General features: G+C 46.8%; 1 protein-coding gene across 2 annotated transcripts in view; it reads right to left on the bottom strand.

Moving 5' to 3' along the window:
* The window catches only part of LRPPRC (leucine rich pentatricopeptide repeat containing), a 171,564-nt gene that overhangs the window by 72,050 nt on the left and 86,330 nt on the right, over nucleotides 1-13,184 (bottom strand). For both annotated transcript variants that reach the window (XM_085890292.1, XM_085890290.1), the window contains exons 26-28: nucleotides 10,653-10,721; nucleotides 8,972-9,062; nucleotides 8,592-8,734 (exon numbers count right to left, since the gene is read on the bottom strand). In XM_085890292.1, the coding sequence (XP_085746418.1) occupies nucleotides 8,592-8,734; nucleotides 8,972-9,062; nucleotides 10,653-10,721 (303 nt within the window). The remainder of the gene's footprint in view (nucleotides 1-8,591; nucleotides 8,735-8,971; nucleotides 9,063-10,652; nucleotides 10,722-13,184) is intronic.

Below are 13,184 nucleotides of genomic sequence, written 5' to 3'. Positions count from 1 at the left end.
AGGTTTTTGCTCCAATTCCTTCAGGTTTGGCCAGATTTGACATTCTGACCACTTTCTGTCATCACAGCAATCTCCTTCATGCTGTGATCATTTTTTTCTTCTTCTAAAAACATGAAAATAAATCAAATATGAAAAACCGTAACATAACAGCTCAGAAACCACTGTAGTTTTGATTCCCAACGTGCTCTGGCACTCATATTTTAACACATCCTCAGGGGTAGCATTTTTGTTTTGTTTGTATAGAATGTCGAGGCTCATACAAGAGCTTACAACAAGGGGAGCAGGAGACAAGAGGGGTGGGAGAGGGAAGGACAAAACAGTAGGGAACAGAGCCATTAGGATATCTGTGGGGGGGGGGGGGAGAGGAACACAGGGTATACAAGATGGACACGACAGGGACTTTCAGGAAGGAATGCAGAGAATTTGAAGGAGGTGGGTTTGGAGTGGATTAGCGGGGGTAGAAAAGATTGTGGTGTTTGGATGGGGGAAGATAAGAGATGGTGGTGAACAGCTGTTTTGAAGACCTGAAGGGAAGAGTGGGATTGAAGAGTGTGTGGGAGTTTGTTTCAGAGGTGGGAAAAAAGGAGGAATGAAAGAGCATTTGCAGTTTAGCAAATCAAATTTTGATGTTCTATGTCAAATAATAACAGAGATATGGAAGGCGTCGTCTTAGCCAATCAGGAGTGAGATACAATTGCATATTTGTCAATCGATTTTTCAAAACACATAAATCAACACCTAACTTGTTGATATGAATGTCCAAATAATCGAAATAAAGGTTAAGGCTTGTGAAAGAGCGATAACTGAATGGATCAGGGTGCAACAGAACTAAAGGAACAGGAGAGAAAGGGAGAGAGAGGGAGAGAGAGGGGGAGAGAGAGAGGGAGAGGGAAGGAGAGGGAGGGAGGGAGGGAGGGAGAGAGGGAGGGAGAGAGGGAGAGAGGGAGGGAGAGAGGGAGGGAGAGAGGGAGGGAGAGAGGGAGGGAGAGAGGGAGAGAGAGGGAGGGAGAGAGGGAGGGAGAGAGGAAGAAAGAGGGAGAGAGAGCGAGAGAGGGAGAGAGAGCGAGAGAGGGAGAGAGGGAGGGAGAGAGAGGCAGAGAGAGGGGGAGGGGAGAGAGGAAGAGAGGGAGAGAGAGAACACCAACAGCAGGGTTGAAAGACAAAATATAGTGAGAAATAATGCGTGTGGGGAGGAAAGAGGAGAAGGGGAAGACAAGATGGATACAGAAGCAAACTCTCAGGAAGGAAAATGGGAAATTTGGGGTGGAGGGTTTAACAGGAGTATGAAAGATCATGGTTTTGGATGAGGGATGATGGGAGATGGTGGTGAACAGCTGTATTGAAGACCTGAAGGGAATGTGGAAGTTGGTGCCACAGGCCGGGGAAAAAAAGAGGAACAAATGAGTGGAGGTGAGCAGTGATCCTGGATTTAGGTAGTTTCACCAGAAGGGGGTTGATGGTGGACTGTGCAGGCCCGATAGAAACGCGAAGGGGGACAAAGCATGGAAATAGCAGAGTGTGCAAGACCAGAAAGGAGGCGGTAGAAAACAGAGACTACCAACCTGTCCACGATGGAGAAGTGATGGTTCCACAGACCCAGCTTCAACATGGGAGATGCCAATGGAATCTTGAAGGCCTTGGTTTTCAATTGTTTACACATCAACACGTGACTGGAAATAAATACTTGTATTCCAAAATATACTTCCCATTTATAGGTAAGTATAAATTTAATGGCATTTTTCTTCTTCTTCTTCTTCTTCTTCTTCTTCTTCTGTAAAACCTTTGCGTTGCTTGCATATCTCTGAACAGCCCACACAGCTAAATGCTGTTGGTGAAGTCAGAACACCCATATCATTTTCTCACACAAACCTTCGACTCCAATGAGTGGTACAAATGAGAAGATTGAGAAAAGGGGACAGGCAAATAAGGATGTGCCAAATAAATTTAAAGATCCCCTGACACGCAAAAGTACTGAAATTTCATTTATACATGTCCTGGAGGAGTTTTTCATCGTAATTTCAGATCTGACAATGTTTTTTCACAATACACATTCTGTAAAATGTAAAATTAAAAAACAAACCTCTTCGGGAACGCCCCTAAAAATTCTCCTGAAAGGGGCGTAACCTACATGACGTCAACTACAGGATTACAAAGGCTGCGCGTAAATTACTCAGGTTGGTGGTCTACGTAATTCTATTGGCTTTCTGTGTGTTTCCACATTTGATTGGTCGACTCAATCACTTCGTTCATTTCTGCTTTAAAAAAAATCGAACATTTGCTTTTGAATAATGGATGGCATGGACTTTTATTTGTCTGTAACGACAGTGAGTGTGAGAGAAATGAAGGATTTTGGGCTGAATCACATGGAGAATTGTCGGATAACATCGTCGCGGGAGGTGAAGTTCAGGCAGCTGGAAATGAAATATGGCCTTCGCAGTTCGAGCCCGAAGCAGGACAAGCAAAGGAAAATGGCGATGAAATTCCCGGCGCTCATTAGGATCGGGAGGACATCGAAGGAAGACTTGGCAATAACAACTGGTTCGACTAAATCCTATTCGTAATTCAATAATGTAAATTCGACTTCCATACTGCTCGATATCAGAAATATTTTAGTGAGGTGACGTGACCAGCGCAGCACAGCGGACATGTTGCACCGCAGCGAATAAATCGCAAGCAAGGCCGGTGCATATCATCGGCCGTGTCTCTCCGTGCATGAAACGAAGCAATCTCGCTGTCCGGATATGATGAAAACTTGTGTGCAGAACACACCTTGTGACACAATTGTCTCGAGTAGTCCGATAAATCTGACGTTCTGTTGCATTTTTATTTATTTTATTCCTACTGTTGTCATGTAGCACCAGTAGAAAACAATAAGGCTGGTGTTGGCTTCGTGGTGAGGGTGGCGGCTTGGGATCCTCGGGTCCTGAGTTCAAGCCTCGTTGGCCGCTGAATTAAAATACACCAGGAGGTTGACTCAGCCTGACATCCTTCCGAGGTCGGCAAAATGAGCTGGTAAGGGGGATACTGTGTACTGGTAAGGGGGATACTGCATCAGCGGCATAGTCGCGTCCCAACCAATGATGCAACAGAGAGACAGAGAGAGAGAGACAGAGACAGAGAGAGAGAGACAGAGACAGAGACAGAGACAGAGACAGAGACAGAGACAGAGACAGAGACAGAGACAGAGACAGAGACAGAGACAGAGACAGAGACAGAGACAGAGACAGAGACAGAGACAGAGACAGAGACAGAGACAGAGACAGAGACAGAGACAGAGAGAGAGACAGAGACAGAGACAGAGACAGAGACAGAGACAGAGACAGAGACAGAGACAGAGACAGAGACAGAGACAGAGACAGAGACAGAGACAGAGACAGAGACAGAGACAGAGAGAGAGAGAGAGAGACAGAGAGAGAGAGAGACAGAGAGAGACAGAGAGAGAGAGAGAGAGAAAAAAAAAAAAAAAAACAATGAAGAAAAAGAATAATAAAAGAAAGCGACAGCACGTCAAATTTATCGGCCAAGTCAGATGGACGACGGATTTATCAGCCGAGTCGGACGGACGACAGATTTATCAGACGAGTCGGTCGGACGACGGATTTATCAGCCGAGTCGGACGGACGACGGATTTATCAGCCGAGTCGGACGGACGACGGATTTATCAGCCGAGTCGGACGGACGACGGATTTATCAGCCGAGTCGGACGGACGACGGATTTATCAGCCGAGTCGGACGGACGACGGATTTATCAGACTCGTCTAGACTCAAGAGATCTTGAGTCAATCCACTCTGTGCGAGTTTCTGTATGTGACGTCAATGCTGCAATTCGCTGGTCAACTTTTTTTAGGGGCGGGGCATAGCAAGTTGTGCAAGGAACCAGAAATGATCAAAATATTGCTCTAATTATCCCATTTTTTTATTAAAAAAAACGGGTGATTTCTTCACTAGGAAGGTCAAGTTAATATATAAATAACCAGAAAGTTTTGCATGCCAGGGGGCCTTTAAAGAGCAATGTAAAATTATTCTGCTTTAACATGCAGGGACATTTTTATTGTTCTAAGAATGGACTCTGTGCTGTATCACGCGATTGGGTTTTCGTATATCATGACTCGCCCGCTAGGGGTGGCAGGAATGTACATCAGGACGCGCAATAAAGCGGAGTTGCTGCTAACACTCTTGCTTCTCATGTTCCACTGCACCTCGTACACCACAGTTGGTGACGAGGATGGTTGATCGACCAGTCACAGCGCACGGACAGGTGCCAGTTTTCGTCTGAGACGACTTCGAATTGTTTTCAGAACAATTGGGATGCTATTTCCACGCGAATGATGTGGTCGGCGAGAGCAAACAGAAGTCGATCTTGCTCGCCTCACTATCGACGGAACATTATCGACTACTGAGTAATTTGGTGGCGCCGGACAAGCCCCGTGATGACGGGCTGTCGTTTCAGGATATTGTGCAGAAGATGAAAGCACACATGGCGCCGGAGAAGTCATTACAGCTCGCTCGATACCAGTTCGATCGCCTCTCGAAAGGTGCGGAGGAGTGCGTCGCTGATTTCATGGCACGAGTGAAGCATTCTTCCGTGGCCTGCAAGTTCACAGCGGAGGAGCGTGCAGCTCGGCTCAGAGATAGTTATATTGCTGGTTTACGAGATGCGAAGATGGTTTCGGTGGTTCTACGGCTGAAGGGTGAAGCCATTACATTTGACTCGGCGGTCGGGACTGCTACAGCTGTTGAGCAGACTCGCGGAGATGTTCGGGCCATCACCGGCCACAGCATGCCGGATGGCCCGGAGGCCCACGCGGAGTCGCGAGCGCCCCGGGACGCACACACGAGGTGACCCCGCGGACGTGTTTGGGATGCGGAGGTCGACACCTGTGCCGTGTGTGCCCGTATAAAGGCACCGTGTGTTTACATTGTCACAAGGTGGGTCATCTGAAGCGTGTGTGCCGTGGGGCGCCGGCCACCGTTAAGGTCATGGACGGCGATGTGCGAGGCGAGCGAGGCGACCTGGGGCGGAACCGGCAAACGTTGTTGAGCCTGTTTTCAATTGGCACTGCGGCGGCGCGCCCGATGACGGTGGAAATCGAAGTGAACAAAACGCCGATCACGTTTCAGGTTGATACGGGAGCGGCTGTGTCGATCATGGGCGAACAGACCGCGCGTAGACTCAACGGCCTGAAGCTTATCAGGTGAAACCTCACGCTGTTCACGTACACCGCGAGAAGATAACGCCAGTCGGGATGGCAGACGTGTTTGTGCGGTACCAAGGCCAGGTCGCCGCGCTTCCGTTGTACGTCATGCGGGGGAGGGGACCGTCTCTCCTCGGCCGAGACTGGCTGTCCCGCATCAGGCTAGACTGGGCCGCCGTTCACCTTGTGCAACCCGTGCCGAGCCGATGGGAGGATCAGTTGGAGAAGATTCTTCAAGGACATCAAGGTTTGTTTTGCGACGACCTTGGGAAACTCAATGGCGTGCAGGCAAAGCTCTTCCTGAAGGAAGGGGTGGTTCCTCGTTTTTGAAAACCACGACCGGTGCCGTATGCCCTGCGGGACAAGGTCAAGGGTGAACTGGATAGGCTGGAGGCCTGTGGAGTGATTGAACGGGTGTCGTACTCAAATTGGGCCACCCCGGTCATCACGGTGCTGAAACGGAATGGAGACGTCCGATTGTGCGGGGACTTCAAGTCCACGGTTAACCCGGGGCTCAGCGTGGAGCAATATCCACTGCCGTCAATCGATGAAATATATGCACGATTACCAGGGAGTCGATACTTCACGAAGCTAGACCTGCGTGATGCATATTTTCACCTGGCAATGGATCCCGGGAGTAGCGAGTTTTTGACAATCAACACGTGTCAAGGGCTCTATCGATATACCCGACTCTGTTTTGGGATTGCTTCAGCCCCAGCCTTGTGGCAGAAAGCCATGGATCAGGTTTGCATTGGCCTGCCCGCTCAGACCTACCTGGACGATGTGCTCATTGCGGGGAAAACGGCGGACGAGCACCTTGCGAACATTGCCCAAGTGCTGACAAAGCTAGAAGCCTGCGTTTGAACAGGGACAAGTGCGCGTTCTTCAAGCAGCACTTGGAATACCTCGGACACATCATCACGCCGGAGGGGCTGTTGAAAGGCCCTCGGAAGGTGGAGGCGATTCAGCACATGCCACCGCCTCGCGACAAGATGCAGCTGCGCTCGTTCATTGGTATGGCCCAGTATTACCAAAGGTTCGTGCGCGGGCTCAGCTCACAACTTGCGCTGTTAACGCGGTTGCTCAGGAAGGACGAGCGCTGGGCCTGGGGGCATGCACACCAGGTGTCGTTCGACCGCATCAAGCGGCTGCTCACAGAGGATACGGTCCTCGTGCACTCCGAGCCTGCGCGTCCGCTCTTATTGGTATGTGACAGCTCTGCATATGGCATCGGGGCAGTGCTCTCCCACAGGATGGACGATGGTTCCGAGTGGCCTGTTTGTTTTGCATCCCGGACCCTGTCCACAGCAGAGCAGGAATATTCCCAGATCGAGCGCGAGGCTCTCAGCCTCGTCTGGGGTGTGCGGAGGTTTCATCAATACCTGCTCGGGCGGCATTTCACTTTGCAGACGGATCACAAACCGCTTCAATTCATGCTGAGACCCGAACGCGGGGTAACGGTGGTAACGGCCGCGCATATACAGCGGTGGTATCTGTTTCTTGCTGCTTACGATTACGATATTCAGTTCCGAAGCACCGAGAAGCATGCTTACTGTGACGGGCTCTCGCGCTTGCCGTGCCCGGAGGGTCCAGCTGTGTCTGATTCGGCCGACCGGGTCAAGGTGTTCGCGCTGGGCCAGGTCCAAAGCGGGCCGATCAAAACCAAACAGGTCGCGGTGGAATCGGCTCATGATCCAGTGCTCGCCCGTGTCGTCCAGGCGATTTCTATGGGGAATTGGAGCGATCTACCTTCGACACCGGCATTTCAACCGTTCACGTCACGCGCATTGGAGCTGTCGTTGGTCCAACGGTGCGTTATGTGGGGAATGAGGGCGGTGATTCCGCCGAAGTTCAGGCAGCGGTGTTTGGAAGAACTGCATGTCAGTCACCTTGGCGTCGTGAAGACCAAGAGTCTTGCTCGTAGCCTGTTGTGGTGGCCGGGGTTGGACAAAGACATTGAGCAGATGGTTAAGCGTTGCACCACGTGTCAAACAGATGCTGATAACCTGCGTCGAGCCTCGGGACTATGGCCGACCCCAGCCAGGGCCTGGGAAGAGGGTCCATGTGGATTTTGCGGGGCCAGTTAATGGCAAAATGTTTTTGATTGTGATCAATGCATTCTCTAAATGGCCAGAGGTTGTAGTATTGCAGCATACATCAGCAAACATTACAGTAGAGAAACTGCGGACGATCTTTGCTAAGAAAGGATTACCTGAGATCCTGGTCTCTGATAACGGTCCGCAGTTCACCGCAGGTGTATTTGATGAGTTTATGCGTCAAAATGGTATTCGACATCTAAGGTCCGCACCGTATCATCCTGCGACGAATGGGCAGGCTGAGTCGTTTGTTAAGATGTTGAAACGGGCTTTGCGCAGGGGGGGTGTTGCACCTGTGCAGACGGTGGTCGATGTCTTTTTGCTCCATTGCAGGAACGCGATTCATCCTGTCACGGGCGATTCTCCTGCCATTCGTCTCTATGGACGGGCATTGCGGTCCAGACTGGATTTGCTGCGACCTGGAGGGTCGGTGAGTGGGGCGGTGTCGCGCCCAATGCTGCTGCGCGGTTTTGATGTGGGACAGCGGGTAATGGTGCGCGATTATTTCCACGGTTACAAATGGGTGCCGGCTGTGGTCTCTGTGGTACTGGGGCCGGCGAATTGCATGGTGCGGACTGATAGTGGGGAGGTGTGGAAGCGGCACGTGGACCAAATGCATGATCGCTGTTCAGCGTCACCTCCCCCCGTGCCGAGCGATGTGGGTTCCCCACCTGTAATGTCGCCGTGGCCAGACGTTGTATCGCCTGGGCCGGACGTGCCGACGCCCGCGGGGTCTTCACCTGATTCAGTCCTGCCCGAGGACATCGGGCAGGCTGGTCGGCCGGGGGCGGTTGTTATTGCGGATGGGGCAAGTCCGGCGAGGGTGTCACCTCGACCGAGCCGGGAGGCATCTGAGCCTGGGCCGTCTGGCGTTGCTGCCCGCCCGAGGCGGGTCAGGATGTGGCCGCGGTACTTGGAGGATTTTGAGTGTTGATTGGTTTCGGTTGGTCATGTTATGATTGTCCTTTCATCATTTGACGAGGGGAGGAGTGTGCTGTATCACGTGATTGGGTTTTCGTATATCATGACTCGCCCGCTCGGGGTGGTAGGAATGTCCATCAGGACGCGCAATAAAGCGGAGTTGCTGCTGACACTCTTGCTTCTCATGTTCCACTGCACCTCGTACACCACAGACTCAAATGGTTTGCAACACTTTATTCAGCAGTTCAAATAATCTCAGCCTTAGGTGGGTTATACTTTGAAACAAGAGTCAAAGGATAATTTACGTTTGGGATTTTAATTTTCATTTATTGGAGGGATCATCATGATCTTCCTGAAATGTTGTCCACAAGCCACCTACCTCAGATGTCACTCCAGACTCAACAGGGTTTCTACCATGCAGAATTGTGCCGAGCAGTTGACTGGTTTGCTCACGTGGAACGATGTTCTCCTCTTGGATGCGGGTCCATGCCACCTGTGCCCGTGCTGAATCGCCGTTTTTGTCTGAATGGTCAACATGAGCACAAACATTTGCTTCTCTAAAGGTGTTGTGAATGGCTAAAGATGGAACGGCAGCAAAAACAACAAATTGGTCAACTGATAATATGCGTTCCAAGTCTGGAAGAACGAGTACTTTGAGTAACTATGTAGAAACATCCGCTCCCTTCGGTACACATCATAATCGGTCCAATAATTCGTTCTCAGTTTGTCTGCATTTCTTAATTTCTAAAGAGGTGATACCACAGATTTGCAGCAAGTAGTAGTACAGCTGGTCACGATCGCAGTCAGGCAGGTTCTCAGTCATCTGCACCATGTGCTCCAGGATGTCAGCCTGGAGAAAATAACATGAAGTTTGTGATGCTTGGTGAGGCTGACGTTAATTTGAAATGTTTTTGCATTGATCCAAGGCTCAGAGTGGAGCTTGCACATCAATCACATGCTGGGCGAATAATTTGATAGATTATCAATGCAATATAATTTTAATTAGAGCGTTAATCATCAATTGACAAATATATTTTTGGACTTGCATATTTTCAAAATTTAAATGCAGGATGAACTATCATTTTACACAACAACAATACCCTTCAACACAAAAACTACAGCAAATTAGAAGTGTGGATTTGTGTTTGAAACATTTGCTACCTCTGCCACCGAAGGTGGACAGATGTTATGCATTCACCACTGTCTGTCTGTGAGCACCATATTTCAAAAGTTTAAGGATGGATTCGGATGACAATTGGTGGACCAGTTGGGTGTGTGACAAGGAAGGATAAATCGATTCCATTTTGGGGAAGATCCAGATCCGGATACAACAATTTTTTTTTAAGAGTGATTATTCACCATTGAGAGATGGGGCCAAAAACCATAGATGCAGCATGATACCTCAAAAGGTTGTGGACGAGTTATGACAAAACGAGGTGGACGAGTTGGTTAGGTGACAAGAACAAGCCGATTCGATTTTGGTTAAGGTCTTGATTCAGATCCGGCCTATCAGTGGGTTACAAAATGTAAACTGTTCAGCCTTGCGGAAGTATGAGTTCTAATGAGTGCAATTCTACTTTGTTATAAATGTCACAAGCTGCATGAAGAGCTTTCCACCAGTGATGAACCAACTTTTTGAATTTTAAAATGAATGAAATGACAAAAAAAAAATTCAAAATAAGCAAACAAGCATTCAAAAACAAACAAACAAACAAAAAAAGTCTCTAATGGTCATCAACGTGAAATGCAGGAACACACATTTGAGAGATGTGAATCTGGGCTCCAAGCACTGTGAGCCATGATTCCAGATAGGAACACAAAACAGGCCAATCAAAAGGCTTGCGATTTCCTGCAGCCAGGTAGCTTCTAATCGTTCTGGAGTTTGAACAAATCCACTTGTTTGATAAGCTTTTCGCTCAGTACAGTGGTCGAGAGTGAGGACAATGCACTGGTATCTCAGACATGAGTTTACATCCGACTGAGGGCAGAAATATTAATGATTTGGATTCAAATTTTCTGGGACTTGAACTGGTCTCAAAAGAAAAACCATGTTGCCAACAGATAGTCACCAAAAATCCAGGTGGCTCGTTAATGACCTTCAAGGAGGAGTTAATCTAACAGCTCTGCCTGATATGGTCCACTCGTGATGCCAATCCATATTTTGAGGTTCACTCCCAGATACCTCAGGGGAATGCCTTGAATTCAATGCCTTGAACCAAATAATAAGAAAACCCACGATGAATCACCAAAGACAAATAAATGATGACTCATTATTAAAAAAAAAAAAAAAAAAAAAAAAAAAAAAAAAACTTTGCAGTGGCAACTTCAATGACACACACAAATAAAACTCAGGCAAGGAAGGTAAGACCAACACACACATTAACTTGTAAATAGACAAGGCATATTGTATCCCATTCATTGGCCAACAAAAAAGCCATACCTCATTTTCTGCAACACATTTCTCTGCAAACCACTGGAGCATGCGTGGCTGAGCCCGGATAGCAGGTGTCTAGACATGGACAAAAGAAATATCAGCAAATGTGTCGATTTTTTTTTTTAAAGAATGCAAATATCATCAAGAAACTGACCAAATAGAGCACTGGAGTATCAGGAGGAACCCAAACAGGCAAAGATGGAGTCATCAGGAGGAACCTGGATATGATTTGGGTTTAGGCCACCACTCCACCACCCTCAAACCCATCCAGGCACAGCCAAGTGAGCCATAAAAAAAACTGTTTGCAAGATTCACCTCTCCATCAACAAAGAAAAGGGAGAGAGAGATGGAGAACATAAAGAAAGAAAGAGATACGAAGGACAAAACACACACACAAACACGCCAAAAGAAAACACACCACATACCAACATAAGTTTACAAACCACACACCAACAAAAAGCACACCCACACGCCACTCACACTAAAAATACCTCACTACTTCTTACCTTACCTCCACAGAATGTACACAGGAATCAACCAGCACACACATCAACAAACAGGCCCTCTATTTATAATGAAGATCCATTTCCAGTAAACACTGACACACTTCTAGTTTAATTAATTAAAAAACTCTATTACTCATTTTGTTTTTATTTTTTCACACAACTTCCAATGCTACGGGAACCTATTCACACAAAAACCAACCAAACTTGAACAAGAGATCACAATGACATCTAAAAACCTTCTCAGATGACTAAATCAAACAAGTAGCATAATGATCCCTCTCCAACATGATGGAATACATCTTCTTGGCACAATTCACAAAAATCATCCTGAACAGAACAAATCCCAGCAAATCTAATAAGCTGAGATTAAAACAAGTTCCAACCTAACTTTACCGGTACATTACTAGATGGAAACGTATACATGACGAGAGGAAAACTAAAATAGTGAACTTTATGATGCACATTTGAACTTAAACAATTATTTACAACTCTAACTCACACATCCACATATTCCACGACACGGTGATCATTACTAACTACTCTTATCTGATATTCCGCTTTCTGGATAAATCCGATAAATCAGCCGATCAAAAAACTTAGAATTAACCACGCAAATATCATCAATATAACGACATGCAGAAGATAATATTTTAGGGAAACCTAACTACTACTTCTTCATCAACTTCTGCACAAACGAAAACTCGCAATAAACAAGGAAAATGTCCGCTAATAGGGGGCTACAGTTCCCTCCCATTGGAATGCCTTTTGTTTGTTGAAATATTTTCCCACCAAAAGATACAAAATGTTAAAGAAAATATAATTAACATCATCTTTAAATTTTTGTTTGTCAAAACAATTGATACCCACATATTTTTATAAGAAAAGAATGACTTTGCAAACCTGACACATAAATTTATTTCCAGACCTAAAAAAAAACAAAAGAAAAAACTACCACTAACACTACAGAGTGCATCCTCAACCAGTACTAAATCCAAATTTGATCACAAAATATAAAATTCAAAAACATCAGCAGATTAAATAATGAGGAATCTAATCCTATCTAAAAACTCAAAAGTGGAATGAATACTCCAGGAAGTGTAAATACCAGATTTATTAGTAATCGCGAAACAATATCTCCCAAACCACTCGTAAACCTGAGTTAACCAGAACTTACAATTGTTTCAAAGTGCATTGCCGAGCTCCCATTATAAAGCTCAACTTATACAGGTTTTTATGAAGCTTTGGGATCAAGAAAATGGGGGAAATCGATAAATTAACCTTTTTACATTTGATGTTAAAATTATTACTCAAAACTCCGTGATGCTCAGATGTAATGTCTTGAAGACACTTTTGACATGGACACCTATCCAAACAAGATATTCTGGTTTTGTATCTCAAATTAATTATCTGAAATTTGTCGAATTAGTTTTTCACTTGGAAGTTGTGGATTGCTATGTGTATATAAAAGGTGCAAAAAGTATGATTTAATGCAATTTAATTCCAGGCTCTAAGACAACAAAAGGTAAAAATTCCGAAAGGTGGTGTTGGTCAGATACGGAGTGGGATCACGCGCCAGAGTAGCGTGTCGCAGCATCCACTTTCCGCTGGTACTTCAGGGGCCTCCATCTGGCCATCCCCCCAGGCAGATGCCTGGCCCATCCCCCATCTCCTTGAGATGCCGATCAATCTGCTGCAACCACGAGGCACGTGGTTGGCCCATTGGCCTCCTCCACTAACGAGACTCCCTCACTGAGAGAATCTGGTGAGCAGGATCAGCATCAGCAAAATGAGCCACATGATCATACAGCTGCAGCTGACGCTCACAGAATATACAAGTAACAAATCTCATCTGAATCTCTCTCAGCAACTGCTCATAAGACACAAAGTCCAACAAACGATAGCCAAGCATTCTCCAAAGAGACCTGGTGTTAATTCTCCATCACAGATCCCTGGTCAGAGTGCAAGTCTCACATTCGTAGAGCGAGACAGAAAGCGCCAAGGACTTAAAGCTTTCGTCGTCCTGCATCGGAAC

This window comes from Eptatretus burgeri, chromosome 7, assembly GCF_056783735.1.
Source record: "Eptatretus burgeri isolate ZD-2024b chromosome 7, Ebu_testis_v1, whole genome shotgun sequence".
NCBI lineage: Eukaryota > Metazoa > Chordata > Myxini > Myxiniformes > Myxinidae > Eptatretus > Eptatretus burgeri.
This window is presented reverse-complemented; position numbering and strand designations above follow the sequence as displayed.